The sequence below is a fragment of the Apodemus sylvaticus genome, chromosome 20, assembly GCF_947179515.1.
Source record: "Apodemus sylvaticus chromosome 20, mApoSyl1.1, whole genome shotgun sequence".
Lineage (NCBI taxonomy): Eukaryota > Metazoa > Chordata > Mammalia > Rodentia > Muridae > Apodemus > Apodemus sylvaticus.
In genome coordinates this window covers 17,719,815-17,735,548 of record NC_067491.1, presented here as the reverse complement: position 1 = coordinate 17,735,548, position 15,734 = coordinate 17,719,815, and the positions used below count along the sequence as shown (strand labels likewise).

The 15,734-nt window shown below is 47.1% G+C and overlaps 1 protein-coding gene across 1 annotated transcript in view; it reads right to left on the bottom strand.

Annotated features, from left to right (window-relative positions):
* The window catches only part of Kcnmb4 (potassium calcium-activated channel subfamily M regulatory beta subunit 4), a 60,568-nt gene that overhangs the window by 25,348 nt on the left and 19,486 nt on the right, over positions 1-15,734 (bottom strand). The window contains exon 2 of the mRNA XM_052165777.1: positions 6,221-6,348. Coding sequence (XP_052021737.1) covers positions 6,221-6,348 — 128 coding nt within the window. The remainder of the gene's footprint in view (positions 1-6,220; positions 6,349-15,734) is intronic.

Here is a 15,734-nt window from a genome sequence, read left to right as displayed (position 1 = left end):
CCATCTGCATCTCATGGCAGTTCCTGAGCTGTGCCTTTTGTAATAACATGGCTTTGTGAGTGAGTGTTCTCTGAGTCCCATGAGCCTTTCCTTCCAACACAAAATTAAGCCCATGGGGGAGGGCCAGGAGGACACCCCCCACCCCCACCCCACCCCCACCCCCACCCCCGACTCTGTGCACACTGGTCAGATGGACAGGTGGAAGGAATCTTGGTACAACAGTTTGGCATCAGCCTCAAGGAGCGCTTGAACTTGTGGGATTTGATGCTAAGGCATGTGGCTGCCAAAGTGGATAGAACTCTATCCACCACAGGGCACTGTGGTTCTGGGAAGGAACCGAGACATTGCTCAGGCTGGGGACCCTGCATATCTGGCATCGGGATATAATGAGCATCATGAATATAATACAAAATAATGAGAGCACTGTTTTCTTTTGGGTATGTAGTACAAGTTCTGTTCCTATCAGATGGTTGTCGCTACTGGGGAAGGACAGTCTTTCTGGACTGGGGGTGGTGGTGGGGATTCAGGACCCAAATCTGCATGAGAGGCAACCAATTTTACAAACAGAGCAGAGTGGGAAAGTTATCAGGATCTTCATCATCATCTGGGTGGGGCAGCAGGCGGGACCGGGCGGGGTCTGTCTCCACATGCACTCTGAAATCAGTGCCTGGCCCAGAGCAGTGACTTCAGGAGTTTCTCATTGTTCATATGACTCAGAACAAACGCTCTGACCACTGGGACCTGTTTCCTGTCCGGGCTCCCAACTCAAAGGAAAAGGGCCCCCTACTTATTAAACTCTCCTCCCCTCAACCCCCCGCCCCCATCTCATTTTCCTCGGGCAGCGTTCCAGTTCTACCATACGCATGCCACACGTTCCACTCCCTTCCTCTCCCTGATCGGTTTGACTCTGTAGCACGCTCATTGCTCTACCTGCAACCTTGCTGCCTTTCCCAGTGCTCGGTTGGTCCCCAGACTTCTAGTTTATTGTGGCGAGGGTTGTAACACTAGATCTAACTGCTTAACAAATATTTTTATCAGCTTGAATTATTTTCATACAATATATTTAGATGATATTCTTTCCCTTCCCCCAACTCCTAAATCCTGCCCACTTTCCTACCCTCCCTAAGCTCATGTTCTCACTCTCTCTCTCAAATAAAAAAAAATCAAAACAAACATCCCCCCAAAACACACACACACACACACACACACACACACACACACAGAGTCAGAAGTCTGTTTCCTGTGGGTCAGCTATTCCTGAGCATGGAAGCTGCCCTGGGGTACAGCTTATATACCCAGTGTCACTCCATTAGAGAAGTCGGACTTTTCCCTTTTTCCCTTCCCCCGCAGGAATCAGTGGCAGATAGCTTCTCCGTTAGGGGCGGGATTTTGAGGGGTTTGAACTTGTGCAGGTCTTGTGCACACTGCCAAAGTCTGTATGTTCACACGTGCACTTTCTCTACTATAGCCCGACAAACTTTTAAGCAAAGCTACCCCAGAGTTTGACTGTGGGTACAATGCTGTACCGGTTCTGTAGCTGTTCCTCATCACCAGAGGAAATGGTCACACCTGTAGATTAATAACCACCCCCCTACTGTCCCCTCCCCAGCCACCAGTAACGACTACCGTTGCACTCGGTCATCTATGACTGGACTATCTCAAACACCTAACACAACAGAGTAATTGCTTTTCTGTGACCAACGTGTTTCAAGGAACGAGATATCCTCAAAGCTCCCCAGGGCTGCCACATTACAGGACTTCCTTCTTTTAAACTTCTAAGTTATTTGTGTAGTGTGCATGCACACACATGGGTGTGGGGTGTGGGGGTGATGCTCACCATGGCGTGCATGTGGAGGCCAGAGGGCAACTTGCAGGAGTCAGTTCTCTCCCTCGACCATGAAAGTTCCAGATCCTGAACTCAAGTCTGAGTTTTCCTAGATGCAGAGAGCTTTACAGTGGGTGCACTGGCTAATCCCCCTCACAGTCGCAACTTGGCTGGATATACAATGATGCCCATCCCCACCCTCTGAGGCGGGACCTACTGTGTCCAAAGCCCGGGGCTTCTAGCAGCCCCCTCCTCTGCTACTCCTTTCAGCGTAGCTTTCCCTTCAAAGTGCTGCTCTCGCCCACACTTCCTCTCGCCCTCTTCCTCCTCTTCCTCCATCTCCTTGCCTGTGACTGAGGTGGGGTCGATCAGCATTTCACATCCCACTGTGGTCCCAGCATGCATTCTGTCTCTTTGCCTCAACGGCAGCTCGTATGGCCAGGTGTTGCAGCTCTGTGCGCCCTGCTCCTCATCTCCTGAACTTCCAGTTCAAGCTTCTAGCTTTCCTGAAGCAGCCTCACTCCGGGTATCCTAGGACAGAGTGCCTCCAATTCAGCACAGTCACGGCCGGACTACACTTTTCTCTCAGGAGAAGTTTGATACCTTCCTTTCCCTCACCGTATACATTTCCTGGAAGATCTGTTGGTCCTCACTCTGAAATGCCTATAGGACATCCATCACCATCATAACCACCTCCACCACCACCTCCATCACCACCACCACCTTCTCCTCCACCTCCACCTCCACCACCACCACCATCATCACTACCACCACCACTACCTCCACTACCATCATCACCATCACCACTACCACCTCCATCACCACCACCACCTTCTCCTCCACCTCCACCACCACCTCCACCACCATCTTCACCATCTCCACCACCATCTTCACCATCTCCACCACCACCATCATCACTACCATCACCACTACCCTCCACTACCATCATCACCACCACCACCACCACCTCCATCACCACCATCACCTTCTCCTCCACCTCCACCTCCACCTCCATCACCACCACCACCATCACTTAGGCCCCCAAAGACCTTTATCTGCACCTGCAGATGGCTAAGAGGAGAGCCGTTGAGAACTGGACCAACTGATTTGTTTTTTAATGGCTGGTTGTATGCCCTACATCAGTTCATCATTCTTTAAGCCTCAGTTTCCCCCCTGTGAGCTAAGTGCAATTAATACTTTCAACCACTACAGACTGTGTCTTCAGTCCAGTGTTGTCCTTCCTGCCTGCCTTTCACTTCACCCTCCAGATCCAATACCCATTCAGCACCCACATGGCAACCGACACAGGGAAACTCGGTTACCTCCCCAAAATGAAATTCTACTTATGTCAGTCTTCCGGTTAAAAAATAAAATGTGAAAAGGCTTCACCTGACCCCTTATTGTCTATATTATGAAAACAATGTTTTTAGCATTTATTATTATTATTACTATTAATAATATTATTATTAATTATTTTTAATATAAATCATTATATTAAAATTATTGATAATTATTATATTAATAATTATTTTAATAATTAATAATATTTATTAATTATTATTAATATTATTGCCTATAGAACTCAAACCGCAAGGCTACCTGTTCAGGTTCCTAAACGGGCCTGTTCTCAAGCCTTGGCTGCCGCAGTGCTCCCACCCCATTTCAAGGTCTTCTTATTCCCTGCTGATGATGTCACACTTGACTCAGTGCAGCATCTGTTTCCATCAACGAATACACATCCCTTGGCAGCAGAGAAGGCGCCTTATTAAGTCAGCACTGCGTCCAATTGTTGATTCACCAAAGACCCACTGAGACGCAGGCACTGGGCAAGGCACCACGAAACAAAGATGGTGCCGGGTATGCTCTGTAACAAGTGTATGTTGGGCTGGGGAGACGGGCACAGAGCGTGTAACAGGAGATAGATGTGTGTGCTGCTGCCTGGGCTGACCACTGGGGATTCTCATGTCATTAGCCAATGGCACTCTTTTATTACTATTACTTTCAAGTGTTTATTTTATGTAAAGGAGTGTTTTGCTTGTGTATCTAGGCACAACTTGCATGCCTGCTGCCCCAGAGGCCAGAGGAGGGCGCCAGATCCCATGGAACTTGAATTATGGGTGATTGTGAGTTGCCACGTGGGTGCTGGGAATCAAGTCCCTGTCCTCTGGGAAAGAAAGGCAGCCTGCGTTCTTAACGGCTGAGCCACCTCTCCGACCCCCGTGATGCAGTGTAGAAAAGCTCCTTCTGTCTTCAATCTCCTCAGGCAGCGAATGCTCTTTCCCTCACACCACTGCCCTGCTGTAATTCCCGGGTATCTTCCTGGTAGTCTTTCTTAGGACTTGTTTAGGGCTGGAGGGAGGAACTGATCATGTGAAATTTGCTAATTCCCAGAATGACGTGCTCTGTGGGTGGATACTCCTGTGTCTGAGACAACACTTTTTCCATTTTCCGTGGAAATTACACCCTACTGATAAACATGACCGTGTATCTTCTGCAGCAGCCATGGTGGGGTCTGGGGAAGCTCTGTTGACACACCATTGATACACTCTGTCACACACTGTTGCGTGCTCTGACCAATGGAATGTGTCAAAAGGGATGCTTCTTCTGATTCTAGATCTGAGGTCTTCTTTCTAATAAGTGCAGCTGACACAACGCCTTGCTGTAAGGAAGATATTCTAGCTTTCTGAACATCGAAGTCCAGTGTTCAGGAGAACGCTGAAGATCTTTATCAAAAATGGAGACTCGAGGATCATTATCAAACACTAGTTTCCATCTTGGAGCACACACATGAGTTTGCACCTAGCTGCACGTGAGTCCCGCCATCTCACCGGAGCATGGGAGATGCCATCACTGCAGTCAGCCATGAGATTTCAGGTGCTTTGCTATGCTACAACATGTACCTGACAGAGACTATGCCAAGACATGCAAGACTTCATTCTGAGAACTCGCAGCAGTGACCTGGTTAGACTCCTGAGCTAGAGAGCTGGCCTGGGTAGCAACATGGAGAAGGGTTTGGGGGGGAACAGTGGAGAGGTGGCAGGCCATATTAGACTATGACAGCTGAGAACAACAACAAAAAAAAAAATCCAGATCTGATCCCAGAGTCGCACAGAGGGATAGCCACAGGATGCTGAAGACAGAGGATAAAGAAGAAAAGAGCCATCTATGCTACGGAGGCAAATGCTGTTCTCTGAGACAGATTATGAGAGGAGAAGGGCTGAAGTAACTGTGGAGCACCCAACAGTAAATGATGAAAACAACTCGGTGTAACTTACTCTAGGTGGATAGGCAAGTGTTCCAACCCATGGGGTCATCTTGCTTTGGTAAGAACAGTGAAGTTCTCTCTCTCTCTCTCTCTCTCTCTCTCTCTCTCTCTCTCTCTCTCTCTCTCTCTCTCTCTCTCTCCTTCTCTTTTCTCCCTTTGTCTCTGTTGTCCCTTGTGCCCTTCCCCCACAATAAACCTATCTCAAGTGGAAAAAAAATAAAGAACGGTGTAGCAAGCCTCTGAGGAAGGTGAAGTTTTGCTGGTGTGAATACATACTGGTATTTTTTCCAGTTATTTATTGTTTATTCAATTTACATCTCACTTTCAGCCCATTCCCTCTTCTCTTGAAGTCCTGCCCTTGCAGGCCCTTCTCCGTTACCACCTCCCCTTCTCTGAGGAGAAGGTGAGTCCTCCTTGGGCACCCCCCCCCCACCCTGGGGCACATTTTGATATTTCATTAGAAGAGACAAAAGTTAAGAACTGATGACTCTCTGAATGCTGACAGAGCTACACACTGCTTAGTGTGTAAATCTTAAACACGCTGACAGTGTGCTGTCTTTAGTAAGGCTGCCACCATTTGTAATGTATCCACAGGGTAAGTATAGGGTACAGGTTCTCTCCCCTTCCTCCCCCTCTCCTTCCCCCTCTCCTTCCCCCCTCCCTGTCCCTCCTCTCCCTCTCTCTCTCCCCCTCCCTCCACTCCCTTTCTCCCTCTCTCCTCCCCTCCCCACTCCCTCCCTCTCTCCTTCCTTCCTTCTCTCCCCCCTCCTGCTCCCTCCCTCTCCCTTCCTTCCCTCCTTCCCTCTCCCTTCCTTCCCTCCTTCCCTCTCCCTTCCTTCCCTCCTTCCCTCTCCCTTCCTTCCCTCCTTCCTTCTCCCTTCCTTCCCTCCTTCCCTCTCCCTCCCTCCCTCCCTCTCATGTTTGCCCCATGTGTTCTACATATGGCTTCCATCTAGTAGAGCGGTAAGTAGCTTCTCAGTGCTGAGAGGGATGGAGATTACAGGCCACAAAGAACTTGAGGTTATCTCCAAGTGGCACGTTCCTCCAGGCCAGGACAAACTGCGACGTACCCACGTAACACGTTAACACAACCAACAAACATTAGCATGCACATCCGGATGTCGGTTTACCTTTCATGTTGATTAAAATAGCAAGTGAATGGCTGGGATCCGATCTCATCTTTCCAGTACTGTTGCCAGTTCATGACGCTCTCCGAGTTCTTCTGGTTCTCTCTCTTACAGGGCGGGATATAGGAGCACTGGCCAATCAGAACACAGAGAGGACCCTATTATTCTACAGGATAGTCAAAGGGAGCCCTTCTAGTTCTCAAATACTCTGATTATAATTCATGGCTTGGGACGGATACAGAGGCGGCCACTGGCAGGGTTAGCATGGGATGCCCATCCCAGTGCCCACAAATATGCCAGTGTGCCTACTATGCATTGTGGTTTTCCCTGTCACACTTTTTTGATATCAAGACAGGAAAAAGTTCTCAACAGCGCCCAAGACAACACTGTCATGAACAAAACCATCACAAAACCATCTTGAAGTGTCCAAACCACCTTTAGCTAGGACTCTTCACGGGGACCCACAGTCATTCCTTTTTCTACAGAGATGAGGGTTTTACAGACCGCAAATCTAGTCTTGACATCATCTTGAGATATAACCAAATCGACACCGCTTAACTACATTTTAAAATTCCCAGTGTGAAACAGTGGCAACAAACAACAACAACAACAACAACAAAAACCCAAAACCACCTTCAGTCACTTAATAAGGACATTTTATAAACAGCGAGTTACAAGGTTATAGAAAATTAAAAAATACTTTGTCTTTGTAGGGACCTGTCAATCAACATAAGGGGGCAAAGCAGAGCAGGGATCATTTGCATTCCTATCTGTGAGTCTTTGTATTTTCTTCTTCTTCTACTAACCAATAGCTCCCAGCCGCTCTTGGGATACCACCCGTTTACCCACATAAGTTTTCACGTCCCATATTCTCTTGAACAATGGAATCGGTGGAGATTCCTCTCAAGCATGTAATCGATGGGCTTTGCTAACAAATGGCTTTCTGGCCAGTAGCTGATAAAGTCGTTCCCTCGAATGGACCTTGATCAAGCGATATAGATTCAGCAGCACTGAGAAATCGATCTTAGCTCCAGAAGTTAGAGGGAAGGCTCGGTATCCGAATCCGCTTCCTCCTCCGTCTCAGCTCTTTTTGATGATGAACATTCCAGCGTCTACCAGACATCCTAGCCAAGACCTAAGGGGCCTGAACCTGTGGACGTCTCACAGGCCCCTAATGGTCTCTGCTTTGAGGATAAGAACGCTACCATTCCTCTTAGCTCTGCACCTAGACCCCAGGGATTCCATCACAGGCTCCTCCGAGGTGTCTGTTGAGGTGTCCGACATTAAGGAACAGAAAAGAGAACACTAGTTGTATAGTATGATTTGACTCGCACAGATTCATGCTCATGTTCATTTATTTGCTTTTGTCTGTCTGTGTGTGTGTGTGTGTGTGTGTGTGTGTGTGTGTGCAGGAGCATGCACATACATTCACGTGAAGTCAGAAGACAACCTCCATGTTCTTCATCAGGCACCTTCCACAGTTTATTTGAGAGATTCTCATTGGTTTGTAACTTTGCCAAATAGCCCAGTGACCAGTGATCTACAGGGACCCATCCGCCTTCCCCTCCTATCTCACTATTACTGGGGTTCCAAAAAAGCGTCCAGCTGGGTCCAAATTTCCACATGGGTTCTGGAGATCTAAACTCATGACCTCACGCTTGCAAGGCAGGTGCTTTGCAGACTGAAACATCTTCCCAGCACTGCCCCCTCCTTCCCCTGTCTTGTTTGAGACGGGGTCTTGCTGTGGAGCTCTGGTTGGCACGGAACTGGCTCCAAAGCTTAGGCAGGCTGCATTGGACTCAGGGCACTCCTCTGAGTACTAGGGTTTCAGGTATGAGCCACCAAACCTGGCTTGACTGTTTTATTTGCAGCGTGTAGTTTCACAATGCTTCCTTCCCGTAGCCGATCGTGGTGCGCACAGTGCTTCAGTCTAACCCCTGCCTGCCCATCCTTATGAAATCCTGGGAGACAGCCAGACAGGAGCGTTTGCCACATTTATCCACCCACCCACAGGTTGCCTGCCTCAGGCTAGGGCTCTCTGTCCTGGGTCACGTGACCTTCTTTAGTGTTACCGTTTTCTTGTTCCACATCAAATGCCCCTCCCCTTGTTGACCCAGGAGTCAAACCCACCAAGTCACAGCTAGAATCACACAGTGGCACACTTGTCTGCTCATGTCAGGCTCCCTCTCTGGCTGGTGAGTTGTTGACAAGGGCTCTTGCTTTTTTCTCTATGTTCGCCCTAGGGAATATACATGGTCTTAGCAATGGTTTCTGTATGATGACCGGATGGATGGGTCTACAGCACACAAAGACAGGTTGTGCTCAAGTTAACGAAGCTACTCTCCTAAGTTAAACATTTTGAATTCCATGAATGCAAATACGTCTCAAATTGTAGTAGATTTCACCATTCCCCACCATACATCACAAATTCATGTTACATAAAACAGGATCTTACGCACTGAATAGCTGAGTGCTAACTGCGTGCGCACACAGATTCCCCTCTACGTCTAAGGCAACAGTACACTTTTGTGGACGTGTCTGGATCCTGAGGTTTTCCTAAAGCTGCACCTGAGCTTAGATGCCATGGGTACCAGTACGTGAGGCTTCAGTCCTAAGCTTCATTGGGTGTTGAGTCTGGGGTAAATGTGCTTTTTCTGTGTATCCTTTCCCCCCATCTAGTTTGTATAACCTCTGAATTTAATTTTTAGCTCCTGCTTCTGACGCTACTTTTGGAGGCACATCAAGAAACAACTCAGCCAGAAGCTGACTGCAAACACTGCCCTGCCACAGCGTTTTCCACCAGACACAATCCTGCTACTCCGGAGAGAGTGGGCAAACTTTAATTGAGCCACCATTGCTGCTGGCAAAAAGGACCAGAGTGGCAGGACCTGCCCTGAGACTGGAACTTTCTCTATGTTAGCCAATATTTCCTAGAAGACCATAGTCATTCCACTTCCCACGTCATGGACCATGTGAGATATTCCCTTCCCTTCTTTCCACCCATGGCCAAAGTGAGCTCAGGTGCCACTTACTGTGCCCTTTCAAAGAAGGAGAACGGTCCAGCCTTGGAGGCAGAGTCAGCGACATGTGATCATCTAAGAACTCATCAAGACCCTTTCGGCAACGGCTTCCATTGACCAACAGGCACGCCAAATATTTCAGGAGACAACCAAATGTTACCAAAACGTACTTAAGACATCCACCACTTCACTCCATTTGAATTATTTTTTTTTAATTTTTTAAAAGATTTATTTATTTATTGTATGGAAGTACACTGTCACTTTCTTCACACACACACACACACACACACACACACACACACACACACCAGAAGAGGGCATCAGATCCCATTACAGATGGCTGTGAGCCACCATGTGGTTGCTGGGAATTGAACTCAGGACCTCTAGAAGAGCAGTCAGTGCCGAGCTATCTTTCCAGTCCTCGGTTTGAATTCTTTACTATTCAGTTTTTGGAGCGAAACAGGTTTAAAAGACCTATCTCTCTACCAGATGGCAATCCAGGATTTGATTGAGGGAACCACACCCATGTTTCTGGAGACATCAGGGGAAAATGCTCATCAGGTTTCATAGTCAGCAGGCTGTGATTTCATGTGAGATGAAAGAAGCGCCTGGCTGGGTGGGGCTTTCTGCACGCGTGGATTCTGAATGCAAATTACATCCTTCTTATATCAAGAAAAGTAACCCTGAGGTACTTTTCCCAAGGACTCCGTTCTTCCCATAGGTTAAATAATGACTCTTTAACACTCTAGCAAGTTGGATTTTTTTTTTAAGTCTTTATCGCCGTGAAAGGAAAGATAACGTTAGAGGGCTATCCCGGGGTCCTTAAAAATCACATCTTGACTGCCCAGGTTATTTATTTCTAAATGTTTTCCAAAGCTCATCTCAGGTGGAAACATTTAGAAATAACCTTCCTAGAGTCCTCTTCAGCTCTGTGTAGAAGATCATTATAGATGAATAGAAATTTAAACTCCATTGAAAAGCAGCGTTCTCGAGGATTCAAGAAAAGCTGTCACCCAAACTCTTGTCTCTCAGTCACTCAGGCTGGATGGTTTGCCAAAAACTTTAGAGCTCTGACCCGAATATCTCTCTGAAGGAGAAAGCCTAAGTACAAATCCACAGCTCAGCACCACCGTTGTCAAGGACAGTGCCACTGACCAATGTTAGGGTCTAATTAATTCAAGAGAGCAAGCTTCATCTTCTCTGAGGGACAGTGAAGTGGCTCAGCAGGTCAAAGGGCTTGCTGTGAAGCCCGATGACCTCAGTTCAATCCCCAGAACCCACATAAAGGAGGAACAAGAGATCCAACTCCAAAGCATTGCCCTCTGACCTGGCAGGACATAGCATTTGCATGTCTATACCAATCCCTGGACATAAATAGTGTTTTAAAAATTAAAAAGATGACATTCTCCAGTTTTACCCACTTGCCTAAGAATTTCATGAATTCATTGTTTTTAATAGCTGAGTAGTATTCCATTGTGTAAATACACCACATTTTCTGTATCCATTCCTCCATTGAGGGATATCTGGGTTCCTTCCAGCTTCTGGCTATTATAAATAAAGCTGCTATGAACATAGTGGAGCATGTGTCCTTATTACATGCTGGGGAATCCTCTGGGTATATGCCCAGGAGTGGTATAACAGGGTCCTCAGGAAGTGTCATGCCCAGTTTTCTGAGGAATTACCAGATTAATTTCCAGAGTGGTTGTACCAGCTTGCAACCTCACCAGCAGTAGAGGAGTGTTCCTCTTTCTCCACATCCTCGCCAGCACCTGTTTTCTCCTGAGTTTTTGATCTTAGCCATTCTGACTGGTGTGAGGTGAAATCTCAGGGTTGTTTTGATTTGCATTTCCCTGATGACTAAGGATATTGAACATCCTTTTAGGTACTTCTCAGCCATTTGATATTCCTCAGGTGAAAATTCTTTGTTTAGCTCTGTACCCCATTTTTAATAGGGTTATTTGGCTCTCTGGAGTCTACCTTCTTGAGTTCTTTGTATATCTCGGATATAAGCCCTCTGTCAGATGTAGGGTTGGTAAAGATCTTTCCCTAATTTGACAGTGTCCTTTGCCTTACAGAAATGTCATCCTGAGTGAGGCAACCGAATCACAAAAGAACACACATGGTATGCACTCACTGATAAGTGGATATTAGCCCAGAAAGTCGGAATATCCAAGACACAATTCACATATCAAATGATGCCCAAGAAGGAAAGAGAGGCCCCTGATCCTGGAAAGGCTCAGTGCAGCAGTGTAGGGGAATATCAGGACAGGGAAATGGGAAGGGGGTGATTGGGGAACAGGGGGAGGGAAGAGGGCTTGTGGGACCTTTGGGGAGGGGGGATCCAGGAAAGAGGAAATCATTTGAAATGTAAATAAATAATATATCTAATAAAAATAAAATAGATATAATAAAATAATAAATAATATAATAAAAATAAAATAGAATAGAATAAATATAGCATACACCCATTACATATTAAAAAATTAAAAAGAACGGGGAAGTGAGATGGAGAGGCTGAAGTTGTTCAAGGTCTTAGTGGTCCACGCAGCATCCTGTGTGCAAACTGCAGAGTAATGTTTGTTGCTGCTTTTTGTTCTTGGTTTGGTTTGGATTGAGACCAGGTCTCACTCTGGAGTGGAACCCCCTAGTTGTGACTGGTGTCAAACTTACTATAAAGCTACAGATATCCTTGACCTTCTCGGGCTCCTGTCTCTGCTTCCCTCGCACTGGCTGCCAGGAGTGTGTCTCCACACCTGTTTTACACAGTATTAGCCCTGCCCCACACTTCCTTCTTGTCCAGATGCCCAGTGTTCCCGATTCCGAGCTTCTGGCTTTGGAACTAAGGACATGCCCTGCTTTTTTGCGCCCTCTCTTGGAAAGCCAAGGTCACATCTCTGGAATCGGTGTGCTTCTCCCAAGGACTGGTGAGGTGGCAGTGTGCTGCAAAGGCTTGTGACCCTGCTCCATCCTTAGAGAAATGTACTTCTAAGTCTTCCTCCTGCTCTGTCTGACTCAGGATCAGGTTCCGGCAGCATGGCTGTAATGTCGCTTAGGGGAATGGTTAGATACAACGCCTTCGATCAGACAATGAGCATCCCCTTAGAGAAACTTCTTCCGGGGGTCCTGACAGGTTTGGCTTCTCATTCTCTCCTAGGGATCCTCATTCCTGCTACCTGAAATGAGACGAGGACGGCTCTCTTTAAAAAAACAGTAGAAAACCCGGGCTGGAGAGATGGCTCAGTGGTTAAGAGGACTGATTGCTCTTCCAGAGGTCCTGAGTTCAAATCCCAGCAACCACATGGTGGCTCACAACCATCGGTAATGGGATCTGATGCCCTCTTCTGGTGCATCTGAAGAGAGCAAGTGTGTACCTACATACGTAAAATAAATAAATCTTAAAACAAAACAAAAGGTAGAAAACTCGAGAAGGAGCATCCCAAGTTCCCAAAGGCAGTGACGGTGTACCCACAAAGTGTACAAAAAAAAAATGGTGTCAGCAGGAAAAGAGGCCGAACCAATGACAACTTCAGGACGGAGGGAACTGATGGCAAATCTCAGCCCATCTGAGAAGCCAATCTTCAATGTGTGGCGATGGGGCAGTGCTTGCAGAAGGTATGGGGAGTCTTATCTTCAGGACAAGCCTGCAACCCTCACAAACCTCAAGTCAAGTTTGGTTTTTGGTGAGACTGTGGCTCCTCCGGCAGATGGGTTGGCAGTAAGGAGGAACCCCATTCTGTCACCCTGTATGACTAGGAGGGCAGTGAGTGACCTAACCACAGTGTTGAGAAAGAATCTATTTGTTTGAAAATGAACTATTTTGGGGCTTTGAGAATGGTAACTAACCACAAGAAGGGAGCCCGAGAGCTGGAGAAATGGTTCAGTGGTTAAGAGCACTGACTGCTCTTCCAGAGGTCCTGAGTTCAATTCTCAGCAACCACGTGGTGGCTCACAACCATCTGTAATGGGATCTGATGCCCTCTTCTGGTGCGTCTGAAGAGAGCAATGGTATACTCATAAAGAAAATAAATAAAATAAATCTTGAAAAGAGGGGTGGGGTGGAGAGCCTGAGTTGACTTTGCTAGAGCTCCATTGTGAAAAGACAGCCCTGGAAGGCAGTTGTGCAGAATGGGAGCTGGTCGCAGGGAGGGGAGGGATCAAGTTGGAAAGCACATGTGCCAAGAGGCTTGGCTCATACAGTAGATCGCTGAGGGAAAGGTAGCCTAGCTCTAGACCCTGCAGTTTGACAGCTCAGGGGTAGACCAACTTCTGCAACCGACGATCTACCATCCACCACTAAAGCCTGGGACTCTGAAGCTCCAGTCTTCCACTCAGCAGAGGGTAATTAACACCTAAGGAATCTTCAAAACGAAAAGATAGGTTGTCAGTCTCTACGGATCTACGCACGGTGCTTGCTTCTGGTACTCAACACACTGGGAGACACTCACCAACTCCATCATTAGCCGCCCTGGGGAGTCGCCCAGGAGCCTGACCCAAGAAGATGCTGCAAAGCTAAGTGTGGCCAGCAGAGCCTGCCCACCCCACCCCACCCCACCCCACCCCACCCCCGTGTGAAGGTGTGGAAAACTACTACAGTGAGGTAAGACATAACAGACAGAGGCTGTCAGACACAGGCTTGGCACCACAAACCACAGGCACGAGGTCACAAGAGCACCTGACCGCCCCCCTGAGCGTGTGGTAGGCAGTCTCCAGAATGAGACTCCAGAACAAAGCTCCTCCAACACTTCATCTTGGCTTTTATTATCTCCTTACTTCTTTGCCCCTCCCCCATTTTTCATTATACTGTCACTAGCACTTTTACTTCATGTTGAAATTACGTGCCTTTTAGATCCCCCTTCAGACATTTATTTAATTCCTGTTTGCCTACATTTTATTACAAAATATTATCTTGCTTGCTCTATGCTTACCCCTTCATACTTTAAGTAATTTGTGCTGTTGCTTTGTAAAATAAATTGATAACAATACACCACATTTAACTCATTTTTTTAGAATTAAAAAAATGAATTCTCTGAGATTTCATACTTGTATACCGTGTATTTTGGATCACAAGTCCCCCTTTGCAATCCTCCCACTCCCCCCAGCACTCTCCCTCCCAACTTCAGGGCCTCTTCTTCTTCTTTTTTTATTTAATTTTTATTTTTAATTGTGTCTGTGTGTGCCCAAGTGAGGACATGCGCACGTGAGTGCAGGTACCCATGGAGGCCAGCAGAGGGCACTGGATCTCTGGGAGCTGGAATTACAGGAGGTTGTAAGCCGTCCAGTGTGACCTCTGGGAAGCTAACTCTAGTCCTCTGCAGGAGCAACAAGTGTTGTTAATTGCTAAGTCAGCAGTCTAGCTGTTGCTGCTCCTCCTCCTCCTCTTCCTCCTCCTCTTCTCCCTCCTCCTCCTCTTCCTCCTCCTTCTAGGGTTGCTATTGCTGGGAAGAGGCACCATGACCATGGCAACTCTTCTAAAGGAATCCATTTCATTGGGGCTGGCTTACAGTTGCAGAGGTTCAGTCCATTATCATCATGGCAGGAAGCATAGCAGCATCCAGGCAGACATGGTGCTGGAGGAGGAGCTAAGAATTCTATATTTTGATCCATAGTCAGCAGAAGGAGTCTGTGTTCTACACTGGGCATAGCTTGAATATGGGAGACCTCAAAGCGATACACTTTCTCCAACAAGGCCACACCTCCTGAGAGTGCCACTCCCTACTGGGCTAAGCATTCAAACACACAAGTCTATGTGGACCATACCTATCCAAACCATCACCTTCTTCCTCTCCCTCTCCTTCTTCTTCAAAACCACTGGTCCAACTAGTGGTTGAACACCCACAGATATGGTGCCATCTACAAGACTATGGAAAAACTAATGGCAGCCACACTCCCAAAGAAAAATTATCACGTTCCACCAATTATCAATAGCTCTTCAGTTAGGGATGGCACCCTATGAACCCTGCCCTCGTCCAGGCTAGAAGGCCGAGTGGCTCGACTTTCTGCTTCTCGTCTGTAGATAACTACAGCTGCTGTGAGTTCCTGAGTATGATGGCCTTGTCGTGTCTAGAAGACAGCAGCATTTCTCAGCACTCCTCCTCATCTTCTAACTTCTATGTCACTTCTGTCACCCCTTGCGCTATCTTCTCTGAGCCTCAAGGGGGTCAACTGAAGCAGACATCTCACTTACAGCTGCGCACCCAACAGCCGTTATTCTCAGCACTTTTACCGGTTATGTGTCTCCACAATCATTTCTACCCATGGCAAAGAGAAGCTACTCTGAGCAAGAGTAAGTCTATGGGTACAAATACAGACACCCAGGGGACAGTTTGACAACAGGTACGTTCAGCGAAACATCAGTAGCAGATTCCCATCCAGGGCATATGACCTTCCCAGATATGGGCTTCAACCAGGTTTACAGTATCATTCCCGTCTGCAGAGAGCACTTCAAATCTAAATTTGTTTGTTTGTTTTTTTGTTTTCGTTTTTTGGATTTGGTTTTT